This window comes from Siphateles boraxobius, unplaced genomic scaffold (genome assembly GCF_051911475.1).
Source record: "Siphateles boraxobius isolate OS27281-9 unplaced genomic scaffold, OSU_SipBor_1 130, whole genome shotgun sequence".
Lineage (NCBI taxonomy): Eukaryota > Metazoa > Chordata > Actinopteri > Cypriniformes > Leuciscidae > Siphateles > Siphateles boraxobius.
The window spans coordinates 3,551,992-3,575,961 of NW_027508734.1; the positions used below are offsets into that span (position 1 = coordinate 3,551,992).

The 23,970-nt window shown below is 45.4% G+C and overlaps 1 protein-coding gene and 1 pseudogene across 1 annotated transcript; one reads left to right on the forward strand and one right to left on the reverse strand.

Moving 5' to 3' along the window:
* The first annotated feature begins 362 nt into the window (after positions 1-362).
* slc12a10.3 (solute carrier family 12 member 10, tandem duplicate 3) lies at positions 363-23,881 on the forward strand. The gene is made up of 26 exons (XM_077227152.1): positions 363-765; positions 890-979; positions 1,508-1,583; positions 1,772-1,867; positions 2,100-2,239; positions 2,545-2,655; positions 2,740-2,851; positions 4,085-4,215; positions 4,317-4,401; positions 4,519-4,679; positions 6,551-6,658; positions 6,739-6,862; positions 6,950-7,051; positions 7,281-7,436; positions 7,542-7,641; positions 7,721-7,832; positions 17,925-18,059; positions 18,140-18,246; positions 18,338-18,420; positions 18,522-18,605; positions 19,055-19,153; positions 22,044-22,155; positions 22,233-22,319; positions 22,407-22,539; positions 22,977-23,044; positions 23,592-23,881. Exons 1-26 carry the CDS (start codon positions 520-522, stop codon positions 23,728-23,730), a joined length of 2,997 nt encoding a protein of 998 aa, XP_077083267.1. The 5' UTR covers positions 363-519; the 3' UTR covers positions 23,731-23,881.
* Positions 19,186-21,945, reverse strand: LOC143737823 (SWI/SNF complex subunit SMARCC1-like; annotated as a pseudogene).
* Positions 23,882-23,970: the final 89 nt, after the last annotated feature.

Genomic DNA, 23,970 nt, shown 5'->3' on the forward strand with positions numbered 1-23,970 from the left:
ATGGTGACTTTGGGTGAAGGAGATCTTCAGATCTTCAGATGTCCAAACTTCAGTGTTTGTTTTGCTTCTTGCATGCAATGTTGACTAGTTTTATATTAATCAAGCTTTTTTCTACATGACTGAGTAAGAGTTTAGCTTTTGGCAGTCTCTATTTGAAAGATCTATGTGAAACCAGCCCGTTGATAATTTTCCAAACAAGATTTCAAAGATTGCTAGAGAAAACAATATAACCATCACTCATGGTTCTGCAACAATGTTTGTGTATGTATAACGATGTATGTTTGTGTGGGTGTATGCAAGTTGGCTCCATTAAGGTAAAAAAGAAAACCCAACTCATTTTTCTGACAGCAGAGGAAGGTCAGTTCAAGTCCACTTGACTCTCTGGATGCCAGGAATGACTTGGCACTTTGATCGTCTGGTGTGATTTCTGTGGATTTAAAGGATCATTTGATGATCTTCACAAAGATTTAGGCAGGAGGGGGCAGGAAAATCACAGGCAAAAGAACCACAGAATCCACGATGGTCAAAAATATTGATCGCATCAGAAACATAATCCCAGGTCTGCGCCGTCCGGACAACAATGTCCCGTCTCAAGGTGTTACTGTGGATATGGGAGAGTTTGATTATGGGAAGGAGCAGGACAAGAGAAAAATGTCATTCTACAATCCGCTTGACCCCTTGCCAAAATATGAATATTACGCTAAAGACACGTGGACTGGACGTATAAAAAGCACCAGACCATCACTGGATGTTCTGCGCAAACCAGTAAGTTGTTATTTGAATGAAAAAAAAAAACATCCAATTGAATCTAAATTAATATTGTACATCAAATTGTTTGGATGGCAACACTTTGAAATGTGGTGTTGATTCTCTATGTTTCTGTCAACAGCCGGATCCTGATGATCTTCCTCCACCACCAGAGGATGATGAACGGCCCAAAGTCAAACTTGTTCGCTTTGGATGGGTTCTGGGAGTCATGGTGAGAAAACAGGAATCATATATTTGATCTCTTTAACATCTCAAGAAGTTTCTTCTTGAAGTTAAATAGCGAGCTAATGTTAACGTCCCCCACTTCTCCAATTAATTTGTTCTAGGGTTTTAAGACATCTCAATGTTAGAGCCGTAACCTTGTGCTTAGGGTGATTCAATACTCTCCCAATGTCTCCTCTCACACTGTACTATCAAATACAAAAAGGCCAAAAATTTAACCTTAAAATATTTTCAAACTGTTTATATTTGCCAAGACATGTAGTCAAAAGCCATATATCTTCCTTGGAGAACTCAAATACTTCTCATCAAATTCTCCCAAGAGGAGATAGTCCACATTCATTTTATACCTCTAAACTGACTAGATATGGAGGAATTTCAGCTCACTTTTCACTCCATTGTCAAACGAAATAATAAAGTACATTTCTCCTAAATGCTCATAAATCATAATAGTTCATAGTTCATAATTGCATATGAATGGTTTTGAGTTTTTTTTGTAATTTTTTGCTATTCATTTCAGATTCGCTGTATGTTAAACATCTGGGGAGTCATTATGTTCCTGCGGCTGCCGTGGATCACGTCTCAAGCCGGAATCAGTGAGTCAATCCTTCATCTGGTTTATTTTATTTAGTTCATACCCAAACTTCAGTCAAAGTCACTTTTCATTCTCAAATGCCGTTTAAACAGTAAAATGTTTCCTTTCTCAGGGATCTATAGACCAATTTTACAGACATTTTACATATGTGCCCCAGGAATTCCTTAAATTGTGCCTTTTTGCTTGTAGTTCTGACCTACGTCATTATCCTTATGTCTGTCATCATCACAACGATCACGGCCACGTCAGTGTCTGCAATCTCCACCAATGGGAAGATCTACTCTGGTGAGTCAAGTTAATTGTTTACCATGAGAAAGCAACATGTTTTAAAGAGATCGAATTAATTCATACGAATTAACCACCAATTCGTCAAAACATAAAATAGTAACAAATTGTCATGAGATTGTGTTTTTCACCTGAGAATAAAAATGTGGAAGAAATGCATAATTTTTATTGTTTTAAACAAATGTAGGGAGATTTTTATTTTATTTAAAACACATCATGATCTTTTCTCCAGGCGGAACGTACTTCATGATCTCTCGGAGTCTGGGTCCGGAGCTCGGAGCGCCCATCGGATTGCTTTTTGCATTTGCAAACGCTCTCGCCTGTTCGCTCAACACAGTGGGGTTTGCAGAGACCGTCAGAGATGTTCTTAAAGTGAGACACACTTACACATTAATGTATTTATTTTTGGGTTTCAGGAAATTCAGAGAGCTGCTTGAAAGAAAAAGCAGTAAAAAGTTCAATATTTTACCAAACACTGTCCATATTTTCTATGAAGAAAATGTAAATACTATGTAAATATAATAATTTTAATGTGAGAGGAAAAACATTATGCATAAATAAATGCAAGAAATTACATTTTGCATGAAGTAAATATTTTTTTTTACATTTAAAAAAAAAATTCTAATTCTCAATACCGCTGTTTTTATCTCCCTCACAATCGTTTTCTCTCTTCTCAGGACAATAAAGCTCAGATGGTGGATGATGTCAATGACGTGAGAATCATTGGGACAATTACTATCGTCATACTGCTCTGCATCACATTTGCTGGCATGAGTTGGGAGGCAAAGGTAAGGTCCTCTTCTCCTGACTTGGCTCATTTCCCAATACTTGATACCTGCCATTTGTTCTTCTTGGTTTTCGCTCCACCACAGGCTCAGATCCTGTTCTTCATTGCGCTCTTGCTCTCCTTGGCTAATTATTTTGTTGGGACGATCCTTCCCCCCAGCACAGAGAAGCAGGCTGTGGGATTTTTCGGCTACAAGGGTAAGTAAACAAGATCCAGATCTAATGCAGGCATTAAGTGCATCCAGTAAACTTTAGTTTATAATTTGGGGAGTCGTTTTTTTGTCCTGAGACAACAAAACAAAAAAAAACAAAAAAAGGTCTTAGCCGGGATGGCGGCCATCTTGACCGAGGTCTCAGGCGTGGTGGCGGCCATCTTGACCGAGGTCTCAGGCGTGGTGGCGGCCATCTTGACAGAGGTCTCAGGCGTGGCGGCGGTCATCTTGACCAAGGTCTCAGTTGTGGTGGCGGCCATCTTGACCGAGGTCTCAGGCGTGGCGGCGGTCATCTTGACCGAGGTCTCAGGCGTGGTGGGCGGCCATCTTGACCGAGGTCTCAGGCGTGGTGGGCGGCCATTTTGACCGAGGGCTCAGGCGTGATGGCCATCTTGGCTGAAACCCCTAGGGTGCGTCCCAATTCACATACTATCCATCCTAAATAGTATTCGAAAATATAATTAGTACATCCCAAATTGTAGAATGTTGAAATGAGGGTTCCAACGATACCCGGATGGTGTACTATTTCCGGTCAGAATCCGAAGTACATATCGATGCACACTCTAACGGGTAATATTGCCCACAACCCATCGCTCGTTGGAAGGGGATCGGTTAGAACTACAAACACGAGTGAAAAGTGTTAAAAAAAACTACAAACTTGGAGGACGCGCGAGTCCACTGGTTATATAGAGAGGTTTAGATAAAGGGGTTTGAGTGATTAATTATCAGTATCTAACCTGACGAACATTTATTTATTCAATGTTGTCTACATTATATTCCATCTGCAGCAACATTGTGAACTTTTGTAAAGATACTTTTAGGCATTAACTTTTAAATGCATCATTATATTCAAATTGCAAACACATGAGGAGAGTCTCCGCATTAAAAGACCCATGAATGGCAGATGAACGTGCTACTACATTTATCTCCGAAACACTAGGAAATTAAATTAGATTGAATGGAGGATTTTTACTGTGACAAGATGATTGACAGGCAGTTTATGGTGACTGGATGTACGCGACAGATCTGTCCGTTAAAGATGACAAAGTAGTATGTCCCAAAGCTTGCCTACTCTTTTGCTACACACTCAAAAGTATGTACTTTTTCTTCACAAAAATAGTACATACTTTTAGGGCGTGGTATAAGTAGGCGAATTGGGACACAGCCCTAGACTTGATGAAGGTAGAGCTAAACCTAACCACGGTTTTTATTCTTCCAGCTGAAATTTTCATATCGAATCTGCTGCCTTCCTTCCGGGGTAAAGATGGATCTTTCTTCAGGATGTTTTCCATCTTCTTCCCTTCTGCCACAGGAATTTTGTCTGGTGTCAACATCTGTGGAGATCTCAAGGTAATATAATTGTTTTTTCAGGAGTATAGCGTGTATAAAGGAAAGTCAGTGTGCCTTTAAAACGCTAAAGAAACTATGTGTGTTTGTCCTTGTCTTTCCAGGATCCAACAGGTGGGATTCCTAAAGGGACACTGCTGGCCATATTCTGGACCACCTTGAGCTATTTATTTCTCGCAATCACATGTGGTGAGATTAGAATTTTTTCTGCTCTGTTCTGTATCTTAAACTCATGAAATTAGTGACATGTGCGTCTTATTGGTGATCTGTTCTCCTCACTGAATCACCTCCTCTCTTCCTCCTCAGCTTCAACTGTTGTAAGAGATGCTTCTGGCAATGTGAATGATAGTTTAGCACTATCTAATTCTTCGATCCACTGCAGCGGTCTGGGCTGTAAATATGGCTGGAACTTTGACCACTGTGAACAGAACTACACATGTAGCTCTGGACTGGCAAACAACTTCCAGGTGAGCCTTCCGGCCCTGTTAGCACAATTTTTACGTTTGGTGAACTCTGAATGCTGGAAGGTGGAGTCGAATTTACATTCACATTAATGCATTAACAAAATGAGAAGTGACACTAAAATGAGAAGTGACACTGGGGTGGGGGTGGGGGTGGGGGTGGGGGTGGGGGTGGGGGTGATGGTGCAGTGGATGAGACACATGCCTTTGGTGTGAGAGACCTGGGTTCGAATCCACTGTGAGACACCAATGTGTCCCTGAGCAAGACACTTAACTCCTAGTTGCTCCAGAGGCGTGCGACCTCTGAAATATATAGCAATTGTAAGTCGCTTTGGATAAAAGCGTCAGATAAATGTAAATGTATATTTTTAAAGGGGTTTTATCAGTACATATATTCTTTGGGAATCAAACCCATGACCTTGGCATTGCTGTTGCTTATATTTGTTGTGTCTAGTACAATTTGCTTATATTTGTTGTGTTCTAGTACAAGTTGTGTCTAGTACAGTTACTGTTAAGTAAAACTATAAAAATTATTTTGTTCTTGCCACAACAAACACAGTTACAGCAGACAGAGAAAAACGGCTCTAGAGAAGGGAACGAGACTGTGTCGACTGCGACACTTTGGGTAACGCCTTTAGCGTAGCGCATCTGATGAAACTAATTCAATCCTGATTGGTGCTGCGTCATGACGGAGACGCGAACAAATCCACTTACACTGAGCCGAACCTCTCGCATATCGACTTCACCACCTCTGTGTTTAGTCTCCATTCCCCGGGCCTCAGCCCCTGCCTCGACAGGATCTCTGATTCTGGTCCCCTGGGACGTGCATTGTTCTGAGAGATAACAGTTTCCCCTGGGACTACAGGAGGATCTGATGCGCAAATCTGGATAGATGGCGCAATCTCAGAACCCCCTGATGAATCAAGTAGGAGACCACCGACACATTGTCTGCGTGGTGACCCCTGAGGTCTGGGAGGAAGCTCCTCAGAGCCATGCCACCCATGACCGCACCCCGGCCCGTGAGGGAGGCGTTGGACGAAGCAGCTTTCTGTTGACATGATGCTCCCAGCTCGGGGCATTTGGACAGTAACCAGGCTTTTTTCCACATAGACAGGGAACGAAGGCATCTGTGCGTAACCCTGATCATGCAGAACGGGTTCCCCCTCGGGGAAACCCCTTGGTTTTCATCCACCACTGCGGGCCCTCATGTGCAGCAGGCTGAATGGAATGACGTTGGACACTGCTGCCATCAGCCCTAACACTCTCTGAAAATGTTTTACAGTGATGGCTTGGCCTAGTTTTATACTGGCCAGGACTCGATCCGTGCCGGAGACAATTTTGCCCGCATCGTGACCAAGTCCCTAACCACTCCCAGGAACGTGGCCTGGTGCCAACCCAAACTTGACATCTTTTATCTTCAATTGATTTGATCTAAGGCTGTGGCTGGAAGTCAGTTGTAGTTCTTGTGTTTCTCTTTTCTTCAGGGATTTTGCTTGCTATCATCGGTTGTCTTCAATAATGCTCAATTGTCACTCAATGAATCACTTAATTATCTAAATAACTCTAACATTGCTTTAGTGTAACTTTTAACATTTATGCTAGTGGTTTACATATAAACATTTCATTTAATACAGGGATTTTACTGTGATGGATGTATAAATGAATGGATGGTTGGTGGATGGATGGATGAATGGACTGATGGCTGAATGTACAGATAGATGAATAGATAGATTGATGATGGATGAATGAAAGTATGGCTGGCTAGATGGATGGATGAAGGGGTGTATTGCCGAATGGATGGATAGATGGATGGCTTAATGGATAGATGATTGGATGGATGGATGATTGGATGGATAACTAAGGCTGTTTTTCTCCAGATTCTTACCACTGTTTCAGGATCTGGCCATTTGATTACAATCGGGATCTTTGCCGCCACCTTGTCATCAGCGCTGGGTTTCTTAGTGTCTGCACCCAAAATCTTTCAGGTAGAAGATGTAACGGTTTAGTTTATGTTGTTTATCTCGTATAGAGTCGATTGTGACATTGTATGTGTGTTTTCACACAGTGTTTGTGTAAGGATAACATCTACCCCTACATTGGCTTCTTCGGGAAAGGTTATGGGAAAAACAACGAGCCTTTACGAGGATACATGCTCATGTTCACCATTGCTTTGGCTTTTATCCTCATCGGTGAGTCCTTGATCTCCTCCAGATCAGTTACTTAGGTGTATCTCTCTGCGAACGCTTTAACATGTGGTGTCATATTGGTCTGTTCAGGTGATCTCAACACAATCGCTCCTCTGATCTCCAACTTCTTCCTCTGCTCTTACGGCCTCATTAACTTCAGCTGCTTCCATGCAACGATCACCAGATCACCTGGTGAGAACTTCATCAACATCATCAGTTTTGAACTGTATAAATGACAGACTGTATTAACAGACAAACTATATGTAAATAATAAAATAAATACATATAAAAATGTATTCATAAAAAAAAAAAAAAAAAAATGACTCTGTGAAAAACTGAAAATGGGGTTAAAATATATGTTCACAGTGATTTGATCCATAATCTGTGTCTAATATTCTTGTTTGTTGTCTGTCTCTCGCAGGCTGGCGGCCACAGTTCCGTTACTTCAGTCAGTGGACGTCTCTGTTTGCTGCTTTCTTGTCTATTGTCCTCATGTTTCTGTTCACATGGTGGGCCGCTCTTGTCACGTCCGCTATCGTCCTCTGCCTCTTAGGCTATGTCACCTATAACAAGCCTCGTGTGTATATGATGCATATTATGACTTTTTCCAATTAAGATTAATAAAGCAAAATTTATCTTCAGTTATTTGAATGCATTGACTGTTGTCTGATCGTGTGTCCAGAGATTAACTGGGGCACATCTTATCAGGCCAGTTTCTACAATATGGCTTTGTCCTTCTCGATGTCTCTGACTGGTGTGAGTGATCATGTCAAAAACTACAGGTGACACTGTAAAAGTAAATATTACCAATCTGATCTGATAACAATACACCAGCAGCTCATGATAAGCTCTCTCTCTTAGGCCTCAGTGTCTCGTTCTCACCGGCCCTCCGAACACCCGTCCCGCTCTGGTGGACTTTGTGGGCACTTTCACCAAAAACATCAGCCTGATGATCTGTGGGAACATTATCATGGTAAGAACCGGAGCAGGGCCATTTTTGATGCACACTGTTAAACTTGCAATATGAACATGATAATGTATGGGTTAAATTCAAAATTAAATACAAAATTCCTATATTTTTTTATATAAAGATGTTTTCATATTGTGCAAACTTATAGCCCTTATATTGTGCAAACTCTGGCCCAGGGTTGTTATCGTAAAAAACAAAAAACAACAAAAAAAACCTATTAAAAACATTTCCGCTTCTTCTTCGAGTCCGTTGCAATCTCAAATGTCGTTCTGCCAATATCTGGCGCAGATCACAGCTGATGTGGTCGGTTCAGCCAGGTCCTGGGCGCTGCACTGAGGGGCGTTTTTACACTCCAGTAGATGGGGCATTGTCTGTACTGCACCGCAGCTACATGTGTCGTCTGTCTGGTGGTTCCATGTTTTCATTAGTGCATTGCACCTCCCCTGTTCCACTCGTAATCTGTTGAGGGTCTTCCAGGTTAGCCATGGGAGGTCGTGCCCGCTGGCGAGACATTCAGTCGGGGTGATTCCTCTCTCCATCCAGTCCAGGGCTTGAAGGTTTAGCTGGTTCCATTCATCTTTCCAAATGTTGGTCCTTGCAATTTCTTTGGTTGTCTGGAGAGTTGGGACTGTCAGTAGGAAACTGGCTCTTGATTTCAGACGGGGTGGGGGTGCTATGTGTCCGTACAGGGGGTGCCTTGTGTCAGACTCCTGTGCTCTCCGCTCGTCTTGGGCGATGATGGATCGTCTGATGTGGGGGGGGGGCAATGCCGGATAGGGCGTAGAGGCAAGGGACTGGCGTTGTCTTTATACACCCCGTGATAATGCGGCAGGTGTCATTGAGAGCTGTGTCAATCAGTTTGGTATGGTGGGAGCGGCTCCAGCTTGAGCAAGCGTATTCAGCTGTGGAGAAGCACAGGGCTAGGGCAGTTGCCCGGATGGTTGGTGGATCAGCGCCCCATTTTGAGTTTACCAGTTTGCGCAGGATGTTATTACGGGTGTTAATCTTGGCTTTAGTGTTCTGAAGATGAGTTTTAAAAGATAGTGTCCTGTCGAGTGTGACTCCCAGGTACACGGGGTGAGGGTGGTTGGAGAGTTTGTATCCATCCCATGATATGCTCAGTTCATTTTTCGCGTCTCGATTTTTAAGATGGAAGCTGCATAGTTGGGTTTTCGATGGGTTGGGTTTCAGGTGGTTGTTATTGTAGTAAGTTGTCATCTCTAGGAGGGCACTTTCCAAGACAGGCTCAATCTTCTGGAAGTTCTCCTGTTGGGTGGTGATGCAGAGGTCGTCCGCATAGATAAAACGGCGGCATTGTGGGTGAAGTGGTTGGTCATTAGTGTATATGTTGAAGAGAAGGGGGGCCAGTACGCTGCCTTGTGGTAGGCCATTCTTTTGGGCTTTCCATTTGCTCTTCTTGTCGTTTAACTGTACAAAGAAGCGCCTGTTGTTAAGGATGCTTTTGATGATTTGACAGAGGTCGAGGTCACCAGTCATGTCAAAAAGTTTCCTAATCATGGTACGGTGCTGGACAGTATCGTAGGCAGCAGTGAGGTCTATGAAAGCTGCTCCGGTGATGAGTTTGCACTCAAAACCGTCCTCAATGTGTTGGGTGAGGTTCAATAGCTGTCCAGTGCAGGAGCGGCCAGGACGGAAACCAGCTTGATCTTTAGTAAGCTTAGGGTCTATAAGTGGCATAAGGCGTTGGAGTAGTAGCCTCTCGTAGAGCTTGTAGGTGATGCAGAGGAGGGAAATTGGTCTGTAACTCTTTGGAGATGATGGATCCTTTCCAGGTTTGAGAATTGCAACAGTCTTGGCCTTTCTCCATACCGGTGGGATTACTTTCTCTGCCATGCATGAGTTCAGCATTTCTAAGAGCCAAGTCTTTGCTTTAGGTCCCAGGTGCTGTATCATTTCCGCCAGTACATCATCGATTCCTGCTGCTTTCCCAGGTTTCAGCATGCTCATTGCAGCTTCAAGTTCTTGTGGATCGAAAGGCTTGGTGAGTGCTCTGGCTGGTTGTGGGTGGTCCGGTACCGCTGTCCGGCGGTATTCTCCTGTGGGTTTGCGCCGGTTTTGGCTGCGACCGTTTGCCACCAGCTGTGCTGCAACTGAGTTTGCTGTGACTGTTGTGAGTGTGGGCGGAGTGGTATGGTCTTCACCGAGGCGGCGGATTGTGGCCCATGCCTTCCTGCTGTTGTTGGTCATGTTGGTGTTTTCTAACAGCTCCTTCCAGGCTTTCCTTCGATCTTCCCCGACTTTATTCAGCACGATCTCTCTGAGTTCCATGGTGGTGGGGGAGAAGGGGTCCTCATGGTATGCCCCGTGGTAGGCTTTCAATAAGTCACTAGATGTTTCCGACAGCCCGGAGATGTACTCGGTCTGGCATCCTCTTGGTATATGTCGCCTGGCTGACCTTTTCAACAGGTCTATGAACATGCTGTAGTTGTTGGGGTGTGATGGAATGCTGGAGATGGAGTTTTCAATCTCCCGTTTGAATGACAGCCAGTCTGCCTTACGCAGATTGAACCTTCTGCGGAAGGGGACGGTTGTTGCTTGGAGAACAGATCCGGTTATAGTGATTGGCCGGTGTTGCGTGTGGGGGATAGGGTCCAGTACCTCTTTCACAACTCTCGATGTTAATTCACTGCTCACACACACGAGATCTGGGTTATAGCCTCGTTTCCATCTGGCGCTGTGAAAAGATTTTGGCAGTTTCGCGTCGTGGATCAGAGTCAGGTGTTTCGACTCGAGCCAGATTTCGACTTCATCTCCGTCTTGATTGTTCTTTTCATAACCCCACCATGTGCTATGGGCATTGAAGTCCCCGATACTGATGTGGTATTTCCTCTTGCATCTGTCTGGCAGTTCAGGGTGGAGGAAGGGACTTTGGGGGGGTTTATACACTGATGTGACAGAGACATTCGGGAGGGCAACTGTGATGGTTTCCATTTGCCCTTCGGTGATGTGGGTGTAGACCTCTTCGATCGCAAGGTTTGGTCTGCTGAATACAGCTGACCCATACTGCCTGTGTCGGATCTCGGCCACCAGCTTCATTCCAGGGATGGCTGGTCGGTGTTGTGCAGGGCCGATGTGGGTTTCCTGCATGCACACAATGTCGAAGCGTCTGACCACTGTTGCCAGTATTTCTGCCTTGCGTCTGGAAGAACCTTCAATATTGATTGAGGCAATTGACAGTGCAGGCCCCGAGGGGGGCGGGTATCTGTTGCGCTTTGGCATCGTCATCCGTTAGATTGCTCGGGTAGGTATACAGATATTGGCCTACTGTTGGTGGTAATATCAGATAAGAATATCAGACTGTACCAGTCAGCGTTTCCCAGGCTGCACCACGGGGAGGTTTCTGTATTAGCAGCCCAACATTTCCGCTAATTGAAATAGAGCTGAAATAAAATAAAATGCCATTGTGTGAAGGGTAGAACCAGCCTGCCAGGCTGCAGACACGAGCAGACATCGCTCTGCACGGTTCAGACGGGTGGGAGGATTGGGTCGACAGAGATAAGCAGCGCCGGATTCTTTCAACAGGGTAAAGATTAGTATATCCCTTTTCCTCCACGCCGTCAACCGTGGTGAAGGCAGCTGAAAAGGAGTAATGGACACGCACTGAATAGTGGGTGCGCGATGACTTTGTCAGTTCTTCGTTGACCTCTGTGAAGAATGGGGCTGGTCGCCAGCTGGTGGTGCCCCGGCTGCAGGAACCACTCATCGAGGTGGCTGCGGGCGGTCTCTTCCAGAGCTGACCAGTCCAAACCCAACAAATTATCTGCCTTGGTAAGAACATGGATGAGCTCGGAGTCCTGCCGAGGCCTGGCTGAGTCTGTCTCTTTCTGAGTCATCACCGGAGTTCGCCCAGTCAACTGCTTCAGATGCAGCCAGAGACATTGGGCCCTATTTTAAGGATCAAAGTGTCACGGTATACTATTCTCTGGTTCCTTCTCGTCTCGTGTTTATGTTGTTGTATGAATGCACGTGCGTAGTGGGCGTGAGTGTGATGTCATTACCTGATCCGCTCCAGCTGATCATCATATCACCACCAGCTGCAGTCCATTTCCTCACCCTATTTATACTCACCGGTTTTTGTCCTCTTTGTCAGATCGTTGTTTGATGTCTCCTGTGTCGGTGTTCCAGTCCTGTCATCCCGCTCGTCCGGTGTTCGTGTTCTTCGTGGATTGTCGTTTCGTTGTGGATTATCGTTTGGGTTGTGTGGATTCCGTCTTCTGTGTTTCACCACTTCACGGTTCCTGTCATCACTTCTGGCCATCGAAGTCCCTGCGCCATCATTCCACGCCCGTGTCATTGTTTTTGTCATTAATAAATTTAGTAACTTGCTATTGCTTCCTGTGTTCTGTTCCCCGCCATGACAGAACGATCTGACCAAACCATGGAAGCAGCGAGTGCACCATCGACTTCGTTGGAGGACTTCATTCGGCACAGCATACGAAGGATGGATTCCCAAGAGAGAAATTTGAATGACACGGGTCGTGCGGTACAATCTTTGGTGGCGCAGGTGTCCGAGCTTACCCAGCAGATCCAACAAATGCGAGCTCCCACTGCGCCACCCGCACCAGCCGTTCCCCCCACACCACCAGAGTTCCACCACCAGTCTGAGCCCCGCCTACCGGTTCCGGAGGCTTATTCCGGGGAGTCCAGGTACTGTAGAGCCTTTTTGACACGATGCTCGATGCATTTTGCGCTACAACCAAGAACTTTTCAGACCGAACAGGCCAAGGTAGCGTTCGTCCTGACTCTTCTGACGGGAAAGGCGGCGCTATGGGGAACGGCGGTGTGGGAGAACCAAGACCCATGCTGCGCCTCGTTCCAGACACTCTCCTCCGAAATCAGACGAGTTTTCGACCGCGCCGTCGCGGGGAGAGAGGCCGCCAGGGTGTTGGCCGACCTGCATCAGGGAGAGAGGTCGGTGGCGGACTTTTCCATCGAGTTCCGGACCCTGGCGGCCGAATGTCGATGGAACGAGGAGGCGCAGTGGGACATGTTCCTGCATGGGTTGGCTGACCGCGTCCAGAGGGAGATCTACGCCCTGGACCTCCCTACATCTTTAAATGGACTAATCGAGCTGGCACTGCGGGTGGACGCTCGACTCTCACGAGTCGAGCGAAGAGGGTCGTTCACCCGCACACCGGAAGGAGCCGAGGGTCCAAGGTCCAGCGGCAGGGACGCGGTCAGTCCCGTCTACGATCACGAACCCATGCAGGTGGGGCGAGCTCGGCTTTCCCGGGAGGAGAGGGAAAGGCGGAGGTCCCAGGGCCTTTGCCTCTACTGCGGGGGTACGGGACATTTCGCATACAACTGCCCGGTAAAAGGTCAAGCCCGATAGTAAGTATGAGGCTACTATCGGGTGGGATCTCCGCCAAGAAAACCTCATCCACATCTACCCTCCTCCCGGTAAGACTAAGATGGTCAGTCCACCAGCACGACTGTAGAGCACTTTTGGACTCCGGGGCTGAAGGTAATTTTATGGACAAATCATTTGCACTCAAGTTTCAGATTCCCCTCAAGCCCCTCACTCACAGGATTGCAGTACACGCACTTAATGGTCAAGAACTTCCCACTATTTCACTCACGACTGAAGATATTACCCTCATCACATCTGGCAACCACACTGAGACTATTTTTTTTTACATACTGGATTCACCCCTCGCACCCATCGTTCTTGGACACCCCTGGCTCATCCACCACAACCCCCGAATAGACTGGCAGCAAAGAACTGTGCTGGAGTGGAGCAAGGAATGTCATAAGTCCTGTCTTGTGTCTGCTTGTTCGTCTGTGCCTGTTTTTATGTTTCAGGAGGAAGCAGGGGATTTGTCTAACGTGCCCAGGGAGTACCTGGACCTGAAGGAAGTGTTTAGTAAGTCTCGTGCTGCTTCTCTCCCTCCGCATCGTCCCTATGACTGTGCCATAGATTTACTGCCAGGTAAGTCTCCGCCCAAAGGCAAGTTATACTCACTGTCTGTTCCTGAGAGGGAGGCCATGGAGAAATATATTTCTGATTCTCTAGCAACCAAGTTCATTCGCCCTTCCTCTTCTCCAGCGGGGGCGGGGTTATTTTTTGTGGGGAAGAAGGATGGTTCTCTGCGACCTTGTATCGATTACCGGGGGTTGAACAACATCACGGTAAAGAATACTTATCCTTTGCCGTTGATGTCTTCAGCTTTCGAGAGGTTACAGGGAGCTTCCGTCTTCACGAAATTGGACTTACGTAACGCATATCATTTGGTTCGCATTAGGAAGGGGGATGAGTGGAAGACTGCGTTTAACACCCCCAGGGGGCACTTTGAATACTTGGTCATGCCGTTCGGGCTGTCCAACTCCCCTGCGGTCTTCCAGGCACTCGTCAATGATGTGCTGCGAGATATGATAGATCAGTTCATTTATGTCTACCTGGATGACATATTGATTTTTTCATCTTCTCTCCAGGAACATGTGCAGCACGTCCGACGAGTGCTTCAGAGGTTGCTAGAGAATGGGCTTTTTGTCAAGGCGGAGAAATGCGAATTTCATGCACAGTCTGTTCCTTTCCTAGGGCACATCATTTCGTCTGAAGGAGTGCGTATGGATCCTGAAAAGGTTAAGGCTGTGGTCGAGTGGCCAAGCCCAGATTCCCGTAAGGCCCTACAGAGGTTTCTGGGCTTCGCCAATTTCTACCGGCGTTTTATTCGCAACTTCAGCCAACTAGCCGCACCTCTGACTGCCTTGACCTCCCCCAGAACGGCGTTCAGGTGGACAGACACAGCGGAAGCTGTGTTTGCCAAACTGAAAGGCCGCTTTGTTTCAGCCCCCATCCTTATTGCCCCTGATTCTTCACGTCAGTTCGTGGTGGAGGTTGATGCGTCAGAGGTGGGGGTAGGTGCAGTGCTATCCCAACGCTCTTCTACAGACGACAAGATGCATCCCTGCGCGTTTTTATCTCATCGCTTGTCCCCAGCCGAACGTAATTACGACATCGGTAACAGGGAGTTGTTGGCAGTCAAAGTAGCGTTGGAGGAGTGGCGTCACTGGTTAGAAGGGTCAGGGGTACCTTTTATCGTCTGGACTGATCATAAGAATCTAGAATACATTAGAACGGCTAAAAGATTGAACTCCAGGCAGGCTCGGTGGGCACTTTTTTTCGGCCGTTTTGATTTTACTCTCTCGTACCGCCCGGGTTCTAAAAACATCAAACCCGATTCATTATCTCGTATTTTTGAGCCTTCCGAACGCCCGTCTACTCCCGAGTGCATTTTACCCGAAACCCTATTTGTTTCCACACTCACATGGGAGGTCGAATCGAAGGTCAAGTCGGCCTTAGAAGGGGTAACGCCTCCGCCCGGTTGCCCACCGAATCGTTTATTTGTGCCGGAGGAATTACGGTCCGACGTCATTCAGTGGGGTCATTGCTCCAACGTGGCTTGTCATCCAGGAGTCAACCGAACCAGTTTCTTGGTTAAACAACGATTTTGGTGGCCACTTATGGCTCGTGACATTCACGGTTTTGTCTTGGCTTGCTCAGTTTGTGCCACTGGTAAGACTTCTAATCGACCTCCAGATGGGTTACTCCAACCGCTGCCAGTCCCTTCGAGACCCTGGTCCCACATCGCGCTAGATTTTATTACCGCCCTCCCGCCCTCCCAGGGTAACACAGTCGTTTTGACCGTGGTGGACCGGTTCTCGAAGGCGGCTCACTTTATCCCCTTACCCAAATTACCCTCAGCTAAGGAGACAGCGTTGACTGTCGTAGATCACGTCTTTCGTTTACATGGCCTCCCGATGGACGTGGTCTCCGACAGGGGATCCCAGTTTGTGTCCAAATTTTGGCGAGAATTTTGTAGATTACTGGGTGCGACGGTTAGTCTGTCCTCAGGGTTCCATCCCCAGAGCAATGGCCAAACTGAGAGAGCCAACCAAGATCTGGAAAGGATGTTACGGTGCTTGGTCTCCAAGAATCCTTCCTCATGGAGCCAACAACTATCCATGGTGGAGTACGCCCACAACACGTTACCGGTGTCGTCCACGGGCCTTTCTCCGTTTGAGTGTAGTTTAGGTTACCAGCCACCTATTTTTCCTAGTCTGGAATCCGAGGTCGCGGTCCCCTCTGCTCACGCCTTCGTCCAGAGGTGTCACCGTACCTGGACTAGAGCCCGTGAGACTCTACTCCAGGTGGGGGCACGCACCAAGGCCAAGGCCGATCGCCACCGGTCAAGGCCTCCCGTATACATCGTCGGTCAAAAAGTGTGGCTTTCTACCAGAAACATTCCTCTCCGCTCCGTCTCCAATAAGCTTGCTCCCAAATTCATTGGCCCGTTCACTGTCACCAAGATCATTAGTCCGGTGGCAGTCCGCCTCAATTTACCTCCGGCGTACAGGAGGATTCATCCCGTCTTCCACGTATCCAAAATTAAGCCCGTGTTTCATTCGCACATTAATCCGCCAGTCCCGGTTCCCCCCCCGCCGCGACTCGTAGATGGGGAAACCACTTATTCGGTCAACCGTATTCTGGACTCTAGGCGGAGGGGACGCGGATTCCAGTACTTGGTGGACTGGGAAGGTTACGGTCCGGAGGAGAGAAGTTGGGTACCTGCTAGAGACATCCTGGATCACTCCCTTATCGATGATTACAATCGACAGGTAAGGGAGTCTGAGAACGCCAGGAGGCGTTCTTAGGAGGAGGGGTACTGTCACGGTATACTATTCTCTGGTTCCTTCTCGTCTCGTGTTTATGTTGTTGTATGAATGCACGTGCGTAGTGGGCGTGAGTGTGATGTCATTACCTGATCCGCTCCAGCTGATCATCATATCACCACCAGCTGCAGTCCATTTCCTCACCCTATTTATACTCACCGGTTTTTGTCCTCTTTGTCAGATCGTTGTTTGATGTCTCCTGTGTCGGTGTTCCAGTCCTGTCATCCCGCTCGTCCGGTGTTCGTGTTCTTCGTGGATTGTCGTTTCGTTGTGGATTATCGTTTGGGTTGTGTGGATTCCGTCTTCTGTGTTTCACCACTTCACGGTTCCTGTCATCACTTCTGGCCATCGAAGTCCCTGCGCCATCATTCCACGCCCGTGTGTGTAATGGGTGTGTTTTGGGCGTAAAGTGCAACAAGACAATCAGAGTGTAATTTCCCATTACCTTTAAAAGCCAGTTGCACTCAGGCCATGGCTGATTCGCTATTCACATGGCGAAATTTGCAAACGGAAAGACTGAACGTGTCTCCAGAGAGCAAACAGATCTTTTACATTGTAATCCTTTTATTCGTATTTGGCATGTTTGTGTGCTGCTGCACATCACTGTGTGTGTAATAAGCAGAATGTACACGCGTGTTGGTCCTGCCTATAGGCACACATTACTTATGCGCTCTTTAAATAACAAAAGAAATACTGCGCCATTGAGTTTAGACCAGGTTTTGTTGGTCAATGGCGCAGTATATTTCCGTTGCCTCAAAACAGAAACGCTCCAACAATGTGCCTGAACACACCTGGTTTTCAGACCAGCAGCCCATGGGAGCACAAATGGGCGCAAATGCATTTGTAATTACGCAGGACTTGAAAATAAATGACTTACGGAGGACGTGAAAATGATAACTGCGTGGGGCTGAAAGTAGCAAAAAGCACTTGTTTCGCGCCTGGCGCAGCATTGCACCAGGTGTTTGATAGGGGCCATTGTGTCACCAAAATCCTCCTCGGAGACGCCAACTGAAACCATGCCGCTCGCTCCAGATGAGGGTTGCTGGCCATGTTGCTCTTCCCTGTGACTCCGCTGTTTCTCCCGTCTCGGCTTGAAAGGGGAAGAGAATGGGAGAGTGTGCATGCCGGGATCGCTCTCTTTAAAAAAGGTGATCCGTGAACGGGCTGAAAAGGCGGGCTGAAAAGCCATTTGTCTGTGCAGGTGTACAAGAACCGGTATCAAAGACATTTCAGTATTTGGAGAAAATAGGGAAAAGTTCATATATGATTTACAGAAAACCAGATCGCTACACATTTGCTTAGTATAGCAAATTCTCCTTGCATTTTAACATCAAATGGCTTATTCAGTGGGCACTCATGATGCGAAGGTGTTGTGGGTTTATTGCGCTCTCGTGCTTTCAGGAAGACAAGAAGTCCAGTTTTCCGCAGCACAGCACCGATATGCTGGTGGACTGGCTGAATCAGAGGAAGGTTCGTTCTTTTTACACGTCCTTCAATGCTGACAGTCTGAGAGAGGGCGCGAACAATCTCATGCAGGTAAGACCATCGCTAATCTGTTCTAACACCTCTTTCTTCTCCTCATTACATCCTTCTGAAAGACTCAATCATCTTTCTAGGCTTCAGGTCTTGGTAAACTGAAGCCGAACACCCTCGTAATGGGATTCAAGATGAACTGGAAGGAATGTAAACCTGAGAGTTTACAGGACTACGTCAACACCATCAGGTGACTTCAGATGCTGCTTTTGTTCACAAATATCAGTTAATTTGTCATGAAGTTCTTTGTATATTGATGTTGTTTAATGTTTTTTGTTCAGCGACGCGTTTGATTCCAGCTACGGCATCGCGATTCTGAGAATGATGGATGGATTGGACGTTACGGATGCATTGGAGAGTTCAGGTGTGTACTGTGTGTTTTACACAGTATAATAACTTGAAAATGGATTGACGCTGCAGATTGAGGCATTAGATACATTTTTATGTGTTATTTTTTGGCTGAAGGCCGATCATCAGCAATTGACAATCCGGCATTCGACGCAGATGAAGTCAAGCAATCCGAAAATGAAGAGACAGACCAGAATTCAGGTAACCAGTCTTTTTTCTGCGCTCATAAATATAATTTGACAAACCCTGAGGACATTTAACAATAACTATAATCAATAACTATAATATAGGTCAATAACTATAATGATAATGATAAAGATTTAGTTTTTAAAAATCTTTCTAATATGTGAAATAATTGCAGAGTCCACAACACAACACAACAAAATAATAACGATACAGAGGAATGATTGATCATTTGAATCATTTTTAGAATGACTTTTTCCTGCCTATAAATAATAAAAACACTGGTAGCCAATCATATTTAACTTGACTTTAAAGAGTTTGAGCATTTAAAGTGGCAGAGGACAAAAATGGAGCATGCGCTTATAATAAACAGAATGATATTTTGCGTTGGTGTGGATGCTAAAATAGTTATTGTTATGGTTATCCTTACCTTTATAAACCCAAACCTTATTTGACTCCCCATCCAGATATTTCCGATGATGGCTCGAACGATCAGGTCAGATCTGTGTTTCAAACGAAACAGGGCAGGAAGACCATTGACATCTACTGGATCTCTGATGATGGAGGTGAGATACGACGGCATGAATGATACTTAAACTCACTGTGAAAAACAAAATCCCGGCATGAAGTTCCAAACTGGTTCAGTCTGGGTTTGTATTGGTTTAGCTGCTGCATCAACATGGTATTGGTCTGGTAAAGCCAGTCAAAGCTGAAGGGGGTCTGATAAACCTCCTGCACTGAACAACTCTGGCGGGGTCTCTTCTCTTCTGCTCTCGAGAACTCCTCTAAAGCTGTCTTGGCAGCTGCGGAGGCCACTCGAGGGTCAACCACAGATGCAAGGAAAGCAATAGTGCTCATTACAGGGATCCCTGACTGGCTGAAGGGAACAGGCTGATAGGCCAGAGGACCCATTGAGGCTTCAGAGTTCTCTAGGTACGGGTCCTCTATGGGCAATCGTAAGAAGTGAAGAATACAGTCATCCTGAAGTGAGGTCCTGCCATCGTGCTCCGACACCTTATTCCAGTGATCTTTATACATCTCGAAAGCCTCCAAAAGCAAGAGTGTTTCCTGTTCTGTCCATTTTCTCCCTGCATTTGCGCCTTTACTCTTCGGATGTTTCTTAGCATAAATGTCAATCCGTAGACGGACAATTCTGCAGGTTAGACAGGTTTTTTCTCAATTTCTTTGGGAATGCAATCTATGCTAAGAGGCTGAAACCTGCAAGGGTCTGTGTTGTAGTGGGACAAGTCCGGATGGTGAGTCTGTATGAACATTAAAGGGTGGCGTTCTGGGTGGGCCCATGAGGAGGAGTTGACTTTCTGGATACCCCCCAATTTATCACCCACCACTGCTCCAAAAACGAATTAACCCTAATAAGTGCACCCACATTTCCTGTCAGGTTCCGTCTGCAGGATGTCGAGGTCGAATACTCCTGAGGGTTCAGGTGGTATGTGTCAATCATGAAGTTGCGTTATGCAAGATATATTTCTGGTGTTTTGGAATTATTTTTCAAATTGAAGAACTCAGCCAGAGCTTGTCTTTCTATATGATGAATACAGTTATAGTCGAACCAAGAGGCATAGGTGGGCACAATGATGTGATGCGTTTGCTCTGTGGCAATCCCCTCCCCCTCCTTCCCACGGCCAAACTCCCTCTGCTCTTCCTCATCTCTGACACCAGAGAGCAGGTCCTCTTCTTAGTCATCTAAATCAGCAATAATGCCTCCTTTAACTGGAGTGTTTTCACTGTCTTCTTTCAGGTTCCCATTTTTAGGCAGAATTACCTCCTCCCTGCTAGGGACTGGCGTGGGATCTTCCATGTCTTTAGTGAGAACCTCCTCTGGCTCCGGCCTCTTCTGGTTGGCCACGCCTCTTATACACCCCTGAGCTTTTCTTTCCTCCCTTATTTTTAGACTCAAAAGGATGGTGGAGAGAGGGAGCGCTGCCGCTTCTTCACAGGTTTCTCTATGCTTTGGTAGATACGCCTGCGGAAACTCATACTAGTTCCATTCTCGTCAATCTCATAGTCTTCCTCGTTCATCCACTCATTATATGTGTCAGTGTCAAGAATCCATCTGGCTAAACCTTCAAGCAGTTGTCTGGGTTTGGAGGTTCCTCCACATTTGCTGATTTAAGTGAGTCATAACTGTCTGGACACATGCCCCAATGAACCATCACACGCCGATCCAATTGCATGACTGGTCGAAGCCACTCTTCTTCATCTGCTGTGGAGGATGATGGGTATACCTGGTGGGTGGCTTGTGATCTCTTCTCTGTCACTGTGCCCTAGTTAAGTGCTTGCTTCTGTTCAATATCAGGGGACAGGTACACCACAGGTCTGCTAAATGGAGGCGATACACCGCAGCCCAAGGCCAAGGACAAAGAAAGAAGTGAGGTCATTTCTGGCCCTTTTGTGGGATGGTACAGGAGATTCATCCCGGAGTTTGCCTCCATTGCCACTCCACTGACCACCCTACTGGCTAAAATGGTGAGGAACCCCCTACCTTGAACAGAGAACTGTGAGACAGCATTCAGAACCCTGAAAGAAAAGATCTGTTCACATTCGGTCCTGAAAATTCCTGATTTCACCCAACGGTTCCTGGCTCAAGTAGATGCTTCAGCTACAGTCATAGGAGCTGTCCTGGCCCAGGGGACCACTGGGAGGTGGTTATTGTTTGTACATATGGAGGGTGATCACTTGTAAATGTGTTGGATGTTTTATATCATTATCTTTCTGATTTGTGTATGTACATATTGCTCAGCCACTCCACCACCTGATGGTGATAAACAGCAGCACCTTCAGTCAAAGACTGATGACACCAATGTGCAAGTCGGAGCGGTATAGGAAGTCCTTCATACCAGCTGCTATACGACTCTACAATGCACAAAAATAACTTCCCTTGTTTTTAGATTATTGTATTTTAACTTAAATTATGGATATGTTCTGAGTGAATGTATGGTGTTGGGTCTGTCTTGAAGCTGTGATTTCCTGCAAAGGATTAATTAAAGGATATATCTATCTATTTGTATGTAATACATTTACCATACTCACCTGTTATTGGTAGGCTCCTATTGGGGATGAGTCTGGTCTTTAAAAGAGCACCCAAAACGCTGAGACTTTGTCTTTCGGTAGGCTTCACAACACCTGTGAAGTATATAGTGTCTAAGTGGACATATTTTTGGAGTTTGTTCTCTTTTGTGTTGGAAGTATTTGTTTTGTTACTTTGTTATTTTTTCCCTTCAGCACTTGTAAATACTTTGCACTTTGTGGTTGTTTCATACTACTTCAGTGTAAATAAACACCACCATCGTACCATAGTGTAGCTGCAAGTTGGACCATCATTGTTTTTGTATAACATCTCGGACAGTTCCACGTCCAGAAGGTCGACAGTCAAACCCACTTTTCTACAGTTTGCGTTCCCATTTTATTATTCTGAATGCTGTTGCTCTCTTTCAGGTCTGACTCTTTTAGTGCCATATTTATTCACCAGAAGAAACCGCTGGAAAAAGAGCAAAATCAGAGTGTTTATCTTAGGAGACCAGCAGACCACGAAGGAAGACCGTAAAGAGTAAGAGTGTCGTTGACCATCATTTCTTAACTAGATAGTTTTGATATGCAGACAAGTCAATTTGTTTCTCATTTCAGCATGAAAATGCTGTTGAAGAGATTCCGGCTGGAGATCGAGGACATTGTCGTGATAACAGATGTGGATAAAGCTCCTCTAGCTAAAAAGTGAGAAACATGCACAAATAAACATGGAGACAAAAACATGCAGGTTTGTAGTAACTGTTGTGGTTTGCTTCCTCCCTGCTCCTGTAGTTTGCAGCGGTATGAGGCAAACATCGCCCCCTTCATGCTGAGTGAAGAACAGGCTGGAGGAGACATACAGGAGCTCAAGAGACAGAGTCCATGGAAAGTTTCCAACAAAGACCTGGAGGCCATACAACCCAAGGTGTGTGTGTGTGTTGTGTGTGTGTGTGTGTGTGTGTGTGTGTGTGTGTGTGTGTGTGTGTGTGTGTGTGTGTGTGTGTGTGTGTGTGTGTGTGTGTGTGTGTGTGTGTGTGTGCTTGGTTGTACGAATGTTAAGCGAATTTTCCATTTTTTACTTGCTTCAATCATTATGGAAACATTACTTTTGAATATTCTCTGAATGTATTGAATCTAGAAGAATGTTCAATTGAAAATTTCAGATACAAACATTCCATAAACGATATATAGATAAGGTGTTGTGCTATTTTGTGCAAATGTTTTGAGAACATTGAACATTGTAACTATTCACTATTGTTAATGTTATTGGAAAAATGTTTGTTCATAACTTGCCAGAAAGTTATGAGAATTTTTCCCGTTAGCTGGGATCCATCAGTTCCTTTATTTAACTTTTATTTTCAGGTGGAGAGGACGGTGAGACTAAACGAGATCATCAAGAGGAACTCCATACATGCTGCTTTAGTTGTAATGTGAGTATAGATATGATATAAGATTAACAATTAAATAAAATTAAAACTAATAAATATGAGAAAAACAACACAATAACTAAAACTAACTAAAATTGGTAACACTTTACAAAATGTTCTCATTTGTTAATATTAGTTAATGCATTAGTTAACATAAACTAACAATGTTGTGTTTAAATGTTTTTCAGCATGTATTAGTCCTTGTTAATGTTAGTTAATAAAAAATACAATTGTTCATTGTCGGTTTATATTATTTTAGTGAATTAACTAATGTTAACATAAAACTTTTGATTTCAGATTTTTTTATTTTTATTTGTTCATAAGCACAGTTTGAATTTGTCTCTAAAACTAATTATGAAGCATTTAAGAAGGTGTTTGATTGGTAGTGTGTACATTTAATGTGTCTCTTCATCAATAATGTGTGTGTGTGTGTGTGTGTGTGTGTGTGTGTGTGTGTGTGTGTGTGTGTGTGTGTGTGTGTGTGTGTGTGTGTGTGTGTGTGTGTGTGTGTGTGTGTGTGTGTGTGTGTGTGTGTGTGTGTGTGTTTCAGTTCTCTTCCAGTCCCTGATGTCAACTGTCCCAGTTCTCTCTATATGGCCTGGGTGGAAGCGCTGAGCTACGGCATCCACTGTCCCGCCCTACTCATACGAGGAAACCAAGAGAACGTCATGACCTTCTACTGCCAGTGAAACACTCACATTAACCTGAGTTCATCATTAAACACAATTATTCCTGCAGGTGAAGCTGCTGTCAGTTTCAGTCATGTGGAGATTTTAAACTTGCTGTGAATCAGACCTGTTGAACTAAAATGAGCTGCTTAATCCTCTTGTAAAATTATTCTATTACTGGATGTATATTTCTGTCACATGTTCATATGGCTGTGTAATCTTCGAGAATGACAGATTCGGCTTGAAAGAATACAATAGAAA

Excerpts from the sequence above, each read along its gene's own strand:
- slc12a10.3 (XM_077227152.1), top strand. The coding sequence starts at position 520 with ATGGTCAAAAATATTGATCGCATCAGAAACATAATCCCAGGTCTGCGC. Across the intron at positions 2,852-4,084 it reads GGGATTTTTCGGCTACAAGG|CTGAAATTTTCATATCGAAT; the intron begins GTAAGTAAACAA and ends TTATTCTTCCAG. Across the intron at positions 4,402-4,518 it reads ATTTCTCGCAATCACATGTG|CTTCAACTGTTGTAAGAGAT; the intron begins GTGAGATTAGAA and ends CTTCCTCCTCAG.